At 42.9% G+C, this 16,089-nt stretch overlaps 1 protein-coding gene across 1 annotated transcript in view; it reads right to left on the reverse strand.

The window, feature by feature from the left end:
- Nucleotides 1-233: 233 nt before the first annotated feature.
- LOC142483962 (protein inscuteable homolog) overlaps nt 234-16,089 on the reverse strand; it is a 94,416-nt gene continuing 78,560 nt past the window's right edge. The window contains exons 4-7 of the mRNA XM_075583881.1: nt 15,321-15,373; nt 11,519-11,642; nt 6,295-6,408; nt 234-752 (exon numbers count right to left, since the gene is read on the reverse strand). Of these exons, the coding sequence (XP_075439996.1) occupies nt 234-752; nt 6,295-6,408; nt 11,519-11,642; nt 15,321-15,373 (810 nt within the window). The remainder of the gene's footprint in view (nt 753-6,294; nt 6,409-11,518; nt 11,643-15,320; nt 15,374-16,089) is intronic.

Raw genomic sequence — 16,089 nt, forward strand, 5'->3', positions numbered from 1 at the left:
CAGGGTTTGGACCCAGCTTCGGGTAACTGTTTTGTCGGAGAGCTAGGATGAAAAGATATTGCAGGCATCGCAGACCAGGATGGCTCCAAGGTCAGGGTGTCCTTGCATCTCGGTGTACGTCTGGGAAGAGGGAAGCTCAGGCCTAAATTTTCGAGGAAGGCATCACCGTCGTCCGGGTTCCTGAGTGTCAGAGGTCTCCCATTTTTAACTACTTGAAGACCAAAGGAGAATGTTCACCTGTACTTGATATTGTGGTCTCTTAGCTTCAACGTCAACTCTCGGAGATCTCTTCTTTTGGCAAGTGTAGAAGGCGCAAGGTCTGCATATTCCTGCAGGGGTACATTTTGAAACTTGAGGTCTCTGGAGCCTTTCATCACCGTGTTGAAGGCTTCCTTTGTTTTGAAGTAGTGGAATCTCAGCACCACAGCCATTGGTCTGTCTCCCGGTTGAGGCCTCGATCTTAAGGCTCTGTGGCATCTCTCCAGGGTAAGAGACTCTCTTGTAGAATCAGGGAGGGCTGATGCAAGCCAATTGCCCATGAATCCCTCAATGTCTGTTATAGACTCTGGGATCCCCCGGATCCGAAGATTAATACGACAGTCTCTATTCTCCGTATTCTCCTGCTTATCCTTGATGTCTAGGAGATGGGACTTCAATTCTTTAAGCTCAGCGTTCATCAGAGATTGCCGGGTGATTGTGTCATTGAGCTTGGATTCCAAGGAGCTAGTGCGTTCTGCCAAGGAAGATATCTCCTATTTAAGATCTTTCACTGCTGCTTGCATTAGAGATTCAATTTTATTATAGACTAGCTGATATACTCGGCGCTGCCCGGGATTTAATGTTCTGGCTCCCCCTCTCTCTCTCTCCCTTCCACTGTCTCCCCCCTCTCTTTCTCCCCCGTTCACACCAATATGCCCCCCCCTTCACAGCTCCGTCACCCCCCCCTGTTCACAGCTCTGTCCCCCCCCCCCCAGTTCACATCTCCGATGGGTGAGTGGGTGGGTGACTGAGTGGGTGGGTTGGTGACTCGGTGGGTGGGATCGTGACTGGGTCGTGAGTGAATGGGTGACTGGGTGGGTGACTTTGACTGAGTGAGTGGGTGGGTGGGTTGGTGACTGACTGAGTGGGTGACTTTGACTGAGTGGGTGACTTTGACTGAGTGGGTGACTTTGACTGGGTGGGTGACTTTGAGTGGGTGGGTGACTGACTGACTGGGTGACTGACTGGGTGGGTGGGAGACTTACCTTGACCGGGTGGGTGGTGGTTCCTGGCGGCAGACGGTTCCCCTCTTGGCCCTGATATCTCTGTGGCATGCGGGGGGGGGGGGGCAAGAGTGGCAGGCTGTGGCAGGAGCGCCGCGCCGCGCTTCCCCTCCGTTCCTCGTTGAGAGCGAGGGGGGAGGAGCGTGGAGTTGGTGGCTGGGGCAGGAGGGCCGCGCCGCGCTTCCCCTCTGTCCGGGAGCCAGTGTAGGGCGGCGAGGGTGAGAGTGAGGGCCGCGCCGCGCTTCCCCTCTGTCCGGGAGCCAGTGTAGGGCGGCGAGGGTGAGAGTGAGGGCCGCGCCGCGCTTCCCCTCCGTCCGGGAGCCGGTGAGGGGTGGTGGTGTGTGTGTGCGCGCATGTGTTTGTGTGTGTGTGTCTGCGGGTGAGGAGAAGAGAGTGTCAGTTGGGTGACGTCATGGAGGCACCAATCTGATTGGCCAGAGGCTGAGGACCAATCAGATTCGCCGCATCTAGCACCATCTATATATAGATGAAAAGTAAGTCATTCTTTGGGGTCAGGTTTTCGATCTCCACCTCTGGCTCAGAGTCTGGGTGTTCTACAGAGGGGGCCGCTTCCAACTCCACCTGTTGTGGTACTGGCTGACCTGGTTTCTAAAATATTTACGGAACACGTTCTGGTTCTTCTTCTTTTTGATGGTTCTAACTGCTTTCAAAGCCATGGTAGATAAAACTTGCACAAGATGAAAAGTATATTTGCTTTTTTTTTTTTTAGGATAGTTAGACGGAGCCAATCCTCTTACCTAAGCTTAAATTGAAGCTTGGCGTAGATATAGAGCTAGGGTCTCCGGCGTCTTCCTAGCCTGCTCTATTTACTTTTCTGCCCTCTTTCATTCTTATGCCAATGGAAACAGGGGAGGGTGGTTGTTCCCCGCTGGGAGGTAGATATTAGGCTATTGGCCTAGCTTTAGAGTCTTTGATTGGGTTCGAGTGTGCGTTGGCGAGGTGACTGTCAGGTTGAGCCTTCTTGGCAACAGGGGCTGATACCTCTGTTTTCTGATGCTTTTTAGAGGCCTTCAGCTGCTGTCTCAGGTTTGGGTGGTTGTAGGCCCTGAACTATTTGGCAGGCTGCTGGATGTGGGGGGAGGGGAGAATCAGGCTGTCTCCAAAAGGCCACGATCAGGCAGTCAGCCGGGAGGGAAAAACAAACCTAGGTCCTCCCGGGCAAGATGGTCGCCCTTCCACTCCTCTGGGACCTCCCAGCTATCGCACCGACCCACAGCCGATGGCTCTCTGCAGTGTCGGAGCAGAGAGTCCCGACAGGCAGCCTCCCACCGCGTAGCGGTCTATCGTCTGTGCAGCGTCTCGCCTCCCTTCTGGTTTTCCTGGCTTGCCGCCAGCTGCTTCTCCGGTTTTTGGGTCACCTCCTCCCGCTCTCCCTCCACGCTCGCCTTTGACAGCGCAGCGCCGGAGCTGCGGGCGTATCGAAGCACATCCGCCCACTGCTGCTGCTCTCCCCGTCAGTGTTCCTCCCCCGGTTGCGTGTTGTGCACCGCTTGTTTCAGGCCGACCTCGCATGGACAGCAGCCATCTCAGGAGGCTCAGGGGATCTCGGCAGAGGTATCACTTCCGCGCCTTGCCAAACAGCGATCCGGGTGCCGGGGAGCTCAACAGTCGGGCTGTAGGTCTGGAGGATGATCTTCTCCCTAATTCTCTGCGGTCAGGGGTTTTCAGGGTCTATTTTAGGGTTGAAGTTTGCCCACTTTGATCCCTTTGCTGTGGAGCTGAGCCGACCTGCGTCTGCTCAGCTCAGAGTCCTGGCAACGCCTCGTTACATGCCTTTTTTTATCTTTTCATTTGGCAAGAATATACAGAAAAAGCTGCATTTGTCATGCATTCTGTATGAAATAATGCGTCACTGACAATGCCGTGAAAAATGTATTAATAAATGTCAGGGCTTGTGAACTTTAGGATGGTTATTGAAAATGATGCCTTCAATGCTGTTGAATGGTAAAATATAAGCGTGTGTAGATACAGTATGTGGCATGCATGCTTAATCGCTAAACTAGAGCAGGTCTCAAGATGTAGGAATAACATATTTTTATTTCTCTTTATAATTCACTTGAAAATCCCAGAGAGCCGACTAATTGGTTGCTGAAAACATTGGTGGTGTTCCATAGTCCTATTTTTTTTATTCTATAAACATTTATTAGTATATTATAAATTTAAAAAGGTTCCACTACTGGAGATGGGCGATTTTTTTTGGAGACTTTGGATCCGCAGCGGATTGTCCAATTCCTTTGGTCAGCGGATTTCAGCGGATCAGCGTCAAAAAGGGCGATTTGCGTTTTGCTGATTTCGAAAAAATTATTATTACCAATACACTCCGGATTCCGCAACCCGTGGAAGGATTTGTAGAATCCAATCCGTGCATTCAGCAATCTGTTAGCGTATTCTTAAGAATCCACCAACGGATTGCTGAATCCGCAGATGGGATTCTACAAATCCTTCCACGGGTTGTCTCCAATGGCGGTTCTTGATGAATCCAAGCGGATTAAACCTGAGCAAATCCGTTTTCGGATTTTACACCGCAAAACGGATTTTGGGTTGAAAATGCGAGAAAATCCAGGAAACGGATTTGGGCAGATTCGTCTACCTTAATAATAATAATAATAATAGCATGTTCTTGTATAGCGCTGCTAGTTTTACATAGCATTTACAGAGACATTTTTCATGCACAGGTCCCTGCCCCGTAGAGCCTACAACCTATGTTTTTGGTGCCTGAGGCACAAGGAGATAAAGTGACTTGCCCAAGGTCACAAGGAGCCGACACCGGGAATTGAACCAGGTTCACCTGCTTCAGACTCCATGCCAGTCAGTGTCTTTACTCACTGAGCCGCTCCTTCTCTTTTTATTGAAAGCTCCAGTATACAAACTATGTTGATGGCATGGATGGCACGTTTGCACTGACAAAGAAATATCACTACCTGCAAGAGAACCACGTAAATATTAGGGACAATAATCAAACAATGGAGACTTAGAAATATCCAATTCACATACAGTATATAACAACTTATGGTTAAATTAAATATGTAATAAAATTCAAGTTGTTGCACTAGTACACAAATTTTTTTTTGTCAATTATAATACATCATTTAGATCCCCAGTGCCAAATCAGATGTTTGTTTAACTGATCATTATTCCCTAAAACATACTACACAGGTGTATATGTAGGATTTGTTTATAAGTTACAGATGCTGCGACATGCATAGGACAGAAAGTATTATTTTGTGAGAATGTGTGGTTTATTTTTAATTTTTTTATGTTGGCTTCCTATGGAGAAGATCAATTGATTTTTCCATCTGGAGATGTACAAGTATCAAGGATGTAATCTCATTTTAAATGTTGGGGTCATTGCACTTGAAGTGCTCGCCCGGTTGTGTGGTCACGTTGTGTGTTTTCCTCTATGCCGGTGGCATTAGTCAAATTGAAAATCGGAGAAAAGTTCAACAGTTCTTTAAAAGCAATTTCTTCCCCTTTTTCTGGTGACAATTTCTGAATTTAAGGTTTAATGCACAGCTGTTGTATGATTAGACAGTGTTTTTAATATGGCAACGATTAAAATGTGCCTGTGCCTGTAAAATGTCTCTGTAAAGTGCTACGTAAAACAAGCAGCGCTATACAAGAACATGCTATTATTCTATTATTAATGTATTATTATTATTATATGGTCATTTATTTAATGACTTGTTTATTGATTGCCCTAGGATGTGAGCCGCCTGATTACTTAACCCTTTCCATCCGTCAACTGTATGACTGAGTAATTTTGACGTTTCTACGTACAGTCATCGATCGTTGCTATGTACACCGATATTAACCCTTTCAGCGTTCAAGGCGACAGCAAACGCCTGGCTCTGCAATGAGTTGCCGGCCCCTCAGGTACAGAAAAGGGTTAACCGACATAACTTGTGGAATTGTAAAAAATGATATTCGTTTGGACTTGGCTTTGAAATGAGCCATCAATGATATCGCTGTTATTAGGTAGGAGCAAACTGTGCGTAAACGTTGGCGAACGCAGTGAAATCTGCTATTTTTTTGTGGAAACAAATGGCTATAAAAATAGCAATATCACCTGACCTTGGTGTGCCGGTTACATAAGTCTAGTGACTTACTTTAAATAAAAAAATGCAATTCACCACTTTTTTGTTACCATTTTTTAAAATAAAGAGTGACATTTTATCCTTTAGTCGACTGCTTAAAAGGACAGTCGTAAAAACAAATTGCGTTAAATTATGCAAATTTGTTTGCAAGATATTTGAGTTTAGGGAGTAGAATTTATTATTTGTTCTTGTATAGCGCTGCTAGTTTTACATAGTGCTTTACAGAGACAGTTTGCAGGCACAGGTCCCTGCCCCGTGGAGCTTACAATCGATGTTTTTGGTGCCTGAGGCACAAGGAGATAAAGTGACTTGCCCGAGGTCACAAGGAGACGACACCGGGAATTGAACCAGGCTCCTCTGCAGCAATCTCAGTGTCAGTCAGTATCGTTACTCACTGAGTCGCTCCCATGTGAATCTCTACTTGTATATGCCACTGTTAGAAATGACATGGACATATCAAAAAAGTAAAAAGCCCCTCATTGCTGCTGTGATGCTCACGATATGGCTTTAGCGCAGGGTTAGGCAACTCGAGTCCTCAGTCCCCAACTGAGCCACTTGTGCTGAAGCAAGGACAGCCCTAATACCTGACCGGTTGGTGGCCCTTGAGGACTGAAGCTGCCCACCCCTGCTTTAGTGTATAGAAAGATAAATACAATTGGTGGTGCTGAGCATGCAAATGTTTTCATTTAGCGACCTGTAGTTAATTCTACCCTCCCTATCTGAATCCTGTAACAAAAGTCTGAATAAATAATTCTTAGTGAACAAGGCGGTAATTCTTGACATGATCTGTAATGCCATTTTTTGTTTTACTATAACATTTTAACACAACAATATATATAATGTATATATAATGTATAACCATGGTGTGAAAAAAAAAACCATGAACGTGAGTGAAGTTAAAAGGTATAACATCTTACCTGAGCTACCAGATGACAAAGTCGATTCCCTTCTTGTGTGAGACTGAACAAACTATGAATAGCAGTGTCCATGCTGTATATGTTATCACACGTGTCTAACTGTTCTATCAAGTTCTGTAGGAGAGATAGAAATGAGTCCATCAGCACACAGTCTACAAAGCAAGACATAAACGTTTCATGTTTCCTGGATCAGGAAAGGAGATCCCAATCAAATATTCTGCAGAGAAGGAAATAGTTGCTACTTTCCACATGATACCTCTGGACCAGAATAATTTTAACTACTATGATTAAACCTGATTAAATATACACACATCCACTGGCCGGAGATTTCTGGACATTATTACTGGTCTTTGTTTCAAGTCGCACAAATAGTTACACTATTCAGAAAAGTGATGCGAGTCACTATCACTGAATCAGTTTATTACGTTGTTTTGCAACACGTGTATTCAAATTGGTCATAGTTTCCATGTTAAGATTCTCAGAACAGAATACAACTTGGGTCAGAACAGCATTATAACCTGAAGAGAAAGATTCTATTCTGCATACAACCTATAGGACTAAAGGGAGTAGTTCAAACATTCAGAAGTCCAAAGCGATCATTGGGGCCATTATCGGATGAAAACTCCCATTGACGTCAATATAATATTTTGCCTATTTACGTCCTGTAGGGCAGCTTTGGACTGTATAAAATTACCTGCTAGGAATTTAGAGGTCGTAGGGGGTTATTTGTTAAACTGTGATAGTACATCGATTGGCACTATCGCACAGAAACCGACTGAAATCACTGAAAAGGGGAAAGGAATGCAATTTGAAGGAAATAAAACACATATTGAGACTTGTGTGAAACTGGAGATAGTTTTAGTCTGGTACAAAAAATGCAGTATAATATTGTCTTTCTGGTTCAGTAAGATTTTTACATAGAAATAAATTGAATGCGTGAAAGGGAATGCACATTATCCAATTCCTTAATTAAATGTACTAACTTATATTACCCTCAGGTTAATGAAGTATATGAATCTAATTATTTATACTTATATTTAAAGAAATAATGGGTATGTATTAGCCTCTAGATATTGAAGGCCTATTAACGCATTGCTTAACAATGAATTAAGGTTAGTGTTGCTAGAGCAGCCAGTGGACTTACAGTAATATACAATGCATTTGCAGAGGGTTAGGCTTGTTTTATAGTTGGCGCGCGCATGTGCGAACGCTCGTGCATGTGACACACACTTTATGTATGTACGGGCCTGTGCTGTGAGCGATGCGCAGAGGTGTGTGTATATGTATATATATAAATATATATATGTGTGTGTGTATACATGTGTGTGTGTGTATATGTACATATGTGTGTGTATAAATTGTTTGAAAGTTAATAATTTATTATATAATAAAAAAATAGGCATGTTGTGAGAATAAATAATTTATTAACATAACATGTGCAACTTTGATAAATATATAAACATATATACACACACACACACACACACACACACACACACACACACACACACACACACACACACACACACACACACACACACACACACACACACACACACACACATTGCAGTCTCACTCCGAGCGCTAGCGGCGCAAAAAGATTCTTTTCTGAGTCTTCCCTCCGATTGGCCGGCTCCACGCTCACTGCCGCGCGCGTGCGGCCCTAGCATAGAACGGCTGGCTAACCACAGCCAATTATAAGTGCCGCGCGCACGGCGGAGCAAGCGCGGCCAATATATTATGGGCTTTAGGGGTAATTTGCAGCTCTGGTATTACTTCCCAAGGAAACTCCCATGCAAGGTAACAAAAACAACTCAGTAAAGCTAAATGTGCTACAGTACAAGGCATAAACCATTTGTAGAGTATGCCTAATGTATTAAATATGACATGACAATGCTAATTTCTGTAGCCTTTACATTTGGTGAATCATTTATTAAAGCTTCCCCACCCCCCCGCCCCTCCCCCCCTACATTTTCAGAAGTGTTTGTAACATGTAAGGTATTTAAGAGAAACAATGGAAATGCATCATGACAACAAAATGAAGCCTTTTTAGAACAGTGTCAGTACAATGACCGCCGGCAGACTTGTGGCACCATCACAACGCATTACATCATGAAGTGAAATAATTCATGATGAGTTACACCAGATGAGAAGAAGACTTACAAATGTGTTTAACTGGTTTCCATTTGTAGAGGTCACATCCAATAGTTACCTCACTTCCTTTCACTATTTATATCGGTTGCTGTTATATGGCTGTTGAGAAATATTTCTTTTGTACATTTTACACACGTTTGAGAAAATATGAGTCAATTGAAGACCATGTTTGAGTAAAAGAAAATGCGTTTCTACTTAGGAAAGATGTATTTCTCGGAATATGTTTCTCAAAGAATATTTGAAAACACCATACCATTTGCATTGTTATTACTGTCATATTTTGGCAGTATATTTACTGCTGATTTATATATGTACATGTAGCACCCCTGTAGGAATACTATATACTTAAGGGGTTAATGGGCCCAAAAGCAGTTAACTTACGGGTAGCTACAGAGTTATAACTTTCCATCACATGGTGTGGAGTTGCTGGGCAGAAAACTAGAAACACCCACCTTCTAGAAGGTGCCTAGTGATGTCACCAAGGAACAATACGTTGTAGAATCCAAACCCCTCCCCTTGTAGCCATAGTGATTTGTGATGTCACTAGGGGGTAAATATACGGGGGAGGGAAAGTTCTAGTTCAGATCCCAGGAGGAGACCAATAATGTAAATAATCTAAGTCCTGTTAGTCTGTGTTAGTGTTAGAATTAGTTTGTTGTTTTCCAGCTAGGGGAGTGTCACTCCTAAAGATAGGCCCCTCTACATCAGGCCTGCTCAAATCCAGTCCTCGAGGGCCGCAAACAGGCCAGGTTTACAGGATATCCCTACTTCAGCCATTAATTGAGCCAGCTGTGCAGAATTAGGGATATCCTGAAAACCTGGCCAGTTTGCGGCCCTCGAGGACTGGAGTTGTGCAGGCCTGCTCTACATGGACCTGAGCATTTTCCACCCACAAGAGGGAATGGACAGGTACTCCAAAGGAGGTTCCTTAAGCAAGGGCCTGGGAGTATCACCTTAGACTTACTAGGGGGTAAGAGTCTCCTTGGCTCTGTCAGAGGTGATAGGGTGTAGTCTCTCATGCCAGAGTGTACCCTGCCTAGAGATTCCAGTGAGGTGGGAACAACCATCATTCAAGTAATGGAGTGTAACTTTACAATACTACAAAGTTCAAGAGATGTGCCTATTTGGGGAAATGCTGCCTGAGGAAGAATTGTGTATGTGTTTCTGTAAATAAAGCTAAAAGAAAAGTTCCTGGCATCCTCTATTTGTTTCTCAAGTGCCTACCATACCTGCCTGAATTCCAGGACCCTGAGAGACAAGGTCAATAAGATACTCTGAGTATCACCTGCACCCCGAGCATCACCTGCACAACAAGTGGATCACTTTGGAGTGGCCCTCTTCAGGGGGGTGGAGGGGGGGGGGAGGGAAGAGGTGTTACATAAACATATACACATTTTTGCCATTAACAGTAAAAGTGTTTCTTACATCGGCATCGAAAACCAAAACCAATAATGAGGACAATGGTACTGGCAGCCAAGAAAACAAATGGTTTTTATTAGTGTTGACACTGTGGCGTACGCTGGCACCTCTCTTGAAAAACCGGCGTATCATTCGCTAGCAATTTCGGAGCCAAAAGTTCTAACAAAACAGGCCAAATTGTTCAAAATTCACCATCTCATTTTTTTTCATGCAAATTTGGAATGCGACAGCAATCAAAATTACTCGAACATACAATGTCCATTGACTTATTAGAGTAAGCGGATCCTGTTGCAAACTTGTGGATTGGAGCAAACTTTTTAGCTAAACTAAAAAAGTTGGCATTTGCTAAATATACTTGGGCGCCCCGCCCCCCCCAAAATAAAATCACATATCTTTAGTCCCAAAGGGGGTGAAAATATTGACAGTAATAAAAGAGTAATTGCTCATGGATGTGTCCCTGCAAACCCTGATGAAGGATATCTGAAAGCTTGCATGTGGATTGATTAAACCAAAATGGCCCTTATTTGATATGCTGTGAAGACGTCTTCCCCCTTAACTGATAAGATTTCAGCCCCATCCAACTGTTATTGTATAGGAATCCATACAGGTTAATTATCAAGGTGTGACCGGGCGCCAGCGCATGGGAACTCCCATTGAAGCCGATGGGGCCTATGCCATTAATTAGTGGATGGAAATCGTCAATGTATTTGTGCTTCTTTGCACCTATGTAATAACCTTGTTATTATTTATTATGTTTTAGTCAAACATTTTGCACACACAAATGGATTGCAGTTGTCTGACAGCTGGGATGTACTAAAAAATAATACTATCTGTGCACCAAAAAAGTATGTACGTCAAAATCATCGAACTAAAGGTGCGCCGATGAGTATTCTAAAACTTGCCTTGGAAAATCTGGGGCTATCACCAACAAGACCCTGGTACATGCTGGGTACATGCTGCAAACATTTCAGTGACATTCCTGCACAGACTAATGGCCCATCGGATTAACACAGCAGGGATCCCTGGCAGTCCCATTCAGTTTGAATGGGACTGCCAGGGACCCCCGCTGTTAATTCGATGGGCCATTAGTCTGTCTGCAAAATGTTACTGAAATGTTGCAGCATGTACCCAGCATGTACCCGGCATGTACCTGGGTCTTGTTGGTGATTGCCCCAGATGTGTTTTAGAATACTCGTCGGCACTACAGTAGGCGGCATATGTAGGAAGCCCTTCATACATACGGAACACAGTTTATGAAGGTTTGTAATACTTTTTAGTACTGATATTTTGATGCATAAAGAAACAAATCAAACATCCTCTTAGTACCTATCAAATTCTCCCTTTGAGGCACATTCATCAGGTGCCGGTATGGGTTATTGCAGCCGTATCGGTGAAGTCAATGGGGGTCATCAATGGGGGTCATCAATGGGAGTTAACGTTGGAATGGGTGCGATAACGCGTACCGGCGCTTGATACATGTACCCCTTTATTGGACAGCTCGCGGTGTCTCAGTGTATTGAATAGAAGCCAATGTTTCTACTGGTACAGAAACTGTTTTTTTTGTAATAATATAACAATGAGCTTTTTGACATTTGATAAACAGGCATACGTGCTTTCATTCAAGACAACAAATATTTCACTTTTTTCTTACCTTTATTTCCTGAGTCAAAGCTATATTTAACAGTTGACTAAAATACTGTCCAACAGATGTCAATGTCTCATTGATGCCCAATTTCAGTGAAGATAATACATTCTCATCGTCTGTCTGCGTGCACCTACAAAATGTTAACAACAAAAGCAAATCTCTGTAACAATGTACACGGCAAGATCAAGTAGCTCAATTTAACTAAATGGATAATGCCTGAATGATCCTTTCAGTTTTCTGTATGTCAAGCAAGTTTTGGTATTAAAATTATATATATATCCACAAGAAAAGTAAACACAGCTGAATACCGACACTGGATAAATCCAATATACAATGATGTGTCGGTGGTGCTATAAGGGCAGTTAAATAGGATGAGAGAGAAAAGAAGGCCCTAAAAAAGCACTCTAGTATGTGTTAAAGTACAAATCACATAATATTTATTGATGTATTGTCACAGAACAAAAATTGTTAAAACAAAGCACAGAAATAGTTAAAATACAGCATGGATCCCCTGTTCATTACAAAGCTAGACACATCCTCCAAAAAGATGCCCAAAATACACTCAGATAGTGTTCTGAGGTACCTGACAAGATAAACCTGGTGTGACACCCAACGGACTAAATAATCACGGCTAGGGCTATGTGATCATCAGCAAGAAATCAAATATGACTACTATCCCCTGCAGTATAGGGTTTGTCTATGGCGACAAAGAGTAGCATGTGAGTAACAGCAGAGATACACAAAATACAGCCTGCAAAGCACATGTAAGCCTGTAGCTGAAAGGAGTGATACATCACCTATGGTCAGGTACAATAAAGTCAGTACATGAAGGGGGAGACAAGGAGAGATGCTAGAGCATGGTAACGTGACCCAGAGAGGGGACAAACCAGGGGATCCTGCCTGCTAGACCTGCTCCTACGCGTTTCGGCACACAGCCTTCTACTGGGAGTGGTGTTGTAAGCAGGGTGACATGCAAGTTAAAAAGGAAACCTAATTGGGCTAGCGAGTGTAATCACCTGGCAGAAACAGGCACGAGTAAATTATACAAAAGACAAACAGGTGTGTGTTCAGGGTATTGCTCAGTGACTCATTAGTGGTCTCAGTTTCTGCCAGGTGACTACACGCGCTAGCCCAATTAGGTTTCCTTTTTAACTTGCATGTCACCCTGCTTACAACACCACTCCCAGTAGAAGGCTGTGTGCCGAAACGCGTAGGAGCAGGTCTAGCAGGCAGGATCCCCTGGTTTGTCCCCTCTCTGGGTCACGTTACCATGCTCTAGCATCTCTCCTTGTCTCCCCCTTCATGTACCGACTTTATTGTACCTGACCATAGGTGATGTATCACTCCTTTCAGCTACAGGCTTACATGTGCTTTGCAGGCTGTATTTTGTGTATCTCTGCTGTTACTCACATGCTACTCTTTGTCGCCATAGACAAACCCTATACTGCAGGGGATAGTAGTCATATTTGATTTCTTGCTGATGATCACATAGCCCTAGCCGTGATTATTTAGTCCGTTGGGTGTCACACCAGGTTTATCATGTCAGGTACCTCAGAACACTATCTGAGTGTATTTTGGGCATCTTTTTGGAGGATGTGTCTAGCTTTGTAATGAACAGGGGATCCATGCTGTATTTTAACTATTTCTGTGCTTTGTTTTAACAATTTTTGTTCTGTGACAATACATCAATAAATATTATGTGATTTGTACTTTAACACATACTAGAGTGCTTTTTTAGGGCCTTCTTTTCTCTCTCATTATATATATATATATATATATATATATATATATATATATATAAAACAGGAAAAAAGAAAACCGGAGTATTCAAAATATCAGCGCTGGTCAAAGTATGAGCAAAATAAAGGGTGTTTATTGACCGATAATAAATTTGACCAGTTGGTCAATCAACACCCTTTGACTTGCTTATACTTTGTCTGGTGCTGATATTCTGAATACTCCGTTTTTCTTTTTTCCTGTTAGATACCCCTTTTTATAGAGCATGGACATCCTCTTTAGGACGCGGTTCCACTGATACCAGCTAAGTCCCTCGGGCAGTGCAGCAGCCCCCCATGATCAATTGTGTCGAAGGCCGCAGAGAAGTCCAACATGACAAGGGCAGAAATACAGCTCTTGTTCATGGCAGTCAATAAGTCATCCGCCATGAAGACCAGGGCCAACTCTGTTCCATGACCAGCTCTAACGCCAGACTGTGTGAGGTTGAAGAAGCTGGCTCTTTCTAGACAATATTCCAGCTGGGTGAAAACTTGCATCTCCAACACTTTCCCTACCACGGGAAGGTTGGAAATTGGACGATAGTTAGCGAGATCATACACATCAAGACCCAATTTCTTCAACAGAGGACGGAAAAGCGCCCTTTTCAAGGCCACCGGCACCTCCCCCACTGTGAGGGATCTACTCTTCCAAAACCAGCTTAACCATGGGGTCAACGGAGGAACGAATAGTGAGTTGGACTCCTGAGTTGGGCAAACCACGATGGAGGAGCAGTCTGGATAAACCAGGCTGCTCACGATCTTGAAGAGGTCCGCTGGACGATTCCTCACACTTGTCTTGACAAATAAAAATATATATTTTATTTGCAGGTGAGAACGATGTTGCTTTCCCTATTGAGACATTTATCAAGATACCCAAGCAGTGTACGTCACAACTATTCATACCCCCATATTAGTGAATCAAAAAATAGCGGCCCCCTGCATCATAGATGACATGTACAAAGTGAAAACATATAGTAAACAAGTAAACGTCGGCCTCACCTGCAAATAAAATATATATAGCTCAACCCCGTTATAACGCGATCCGTTACAACGCGAATCCGCTTATAACGCGATGCAAGGGTGGCTCCCAATTTTCGTATTTATGAATACTTTACAACACGATGTCTTCTTTCTACCCCCTTTTTATCTAAAGCCCTCTCCCGCCTTAAACCTTTTTCACTGACTGCCACACACCTCTGGAATGCCCTTCCCCTCAGTACCCGACTAGTACCCTCTCTATCCACCTTTAAGACCCACCTTAAGACACACTTGCTTAAAGAAGCATACGAATAGCACTGTGAACATTCTGAACACATGATACATAAAGCTTGGCCCCCTGCAGACGCACTTACCAGAATTCCCTCCTACTGTCTCTGTACGTTCTACCTACCTACCAATTAGAATGTAAGCTCCTCGGGGCAGGGACTCCTCTTCCTTAATGTTATGTTTATGTCTAAAGCACTTATTCCCATGATCTGTTATTTATATTATCTGTTATTTATTCGATTACCACATGTATTACTACTGTGAAGCGCTATGTACATTAATGGCGCTATATAAATAAAGACATACAATACAACACGATTATTGGTGTCTTAAATACTTTATTGTACAATGCGTACATTATTTCTAATGTGATCCGCTTATAACGTGATGTGATTCTTTGGACCCCAAGCACAGCGTTATAAGGGGGTTGAGCTGTATTTTTCTTTGTCAAGTCGAGTGTGCAGAATGTTTGTTTAGATAGATAGATTCCTGCCATACCCGATGAAGAAGAGGTTCGAAAGCTTGTAGCATTTCAACTCTCCCTCCTTTATTACTACAGGGAAGAAAGGACCAACCCGGCTACCCTCCCTTTTTTTGATAGATAGAACGACAGATAGATTTTTGCCCCATGATAAACCAGTATGCTCCATTTAAATGTCTAATAATGTGGAGGTACGGTTTCTAAACATGCCAGTCACTAATAAAACATAAGAATCACAAAAGAAATGCATTCACATGTGATTTTCTGTTAAGTAAATTAAACTTACCTTGCAGTAATTTCTGTAAGTTCTGAACATTTGTCTATTAAGAATGTTTCATACTGCAGACGAACCAAAATAATGAATGTTATTAACATATCCATTTAATAATTACAGTAAAAAAAGGAACAGATTTAATAACAGATACTACAATCATTTTAGAATAATCTTTAACCCTATATCCAGATATCACATTCCTGCCCTAAAGATCTATAAATACACAAAGTCCACAGTTTGAGCAACATAAAAACACACGTTGGACACCAACAAGTCAATTGTCCATATCCGGCAAAAATATTTTTCATCTTCTACTTTTACGTAATTGTGCTCACTTCTCCGGAAAACGACTTCATTAAGAGTGATTATTCTGTTTTGCAACCCGATAATACACATTATTTTTTCCATAATTTACTCATGTCCCGAGCAATCATTACAGCGATAAGTGTATGGGAGCCGAGAAAGCAGTAGAATAAATTTTCGCACCTAAACATCATGGACATGACCTTTTGAAATTACAAGTACATAATTCAGCTTTTGCTTTGCTTTTGGTAGAGGAAAAAGGTAAATAATGTAAAGTAATGCTGGAATTACAATAACATTCTCTATCTGACGTTATCAGAAATACCTTAACTCTTACCACGACCCTAAAGATGAAATCCCTTCAAAAGCATGAATTTGGGCAGGGTTCTCAACTCCAATCCTCAAGACCCCAAACAGGTCAGGTTTGAATGGTATCCCTGCTTCAGCACAGGTGGCTCAATCAGTGGATCAGTTGTAG

Source organism: Ascaphus truei, unplaced genomic scaffold (genome assembly GCF_040206685.1).
Source record: "Ascaphus truei isolate aAscTru1 unplaced genomic scaffold, aAscTru1.hap1 HAP1_SCAFFOLD_402, whole genome shotgun sequence".
In the NCBI taxonomy this organism is placed as follows: domain Eukaryota; kingdom Metazoa; phylum Chordata; class Amphibia; order Anura; family Ascaphidae; genus Ascaphus; species Ascaphus truei.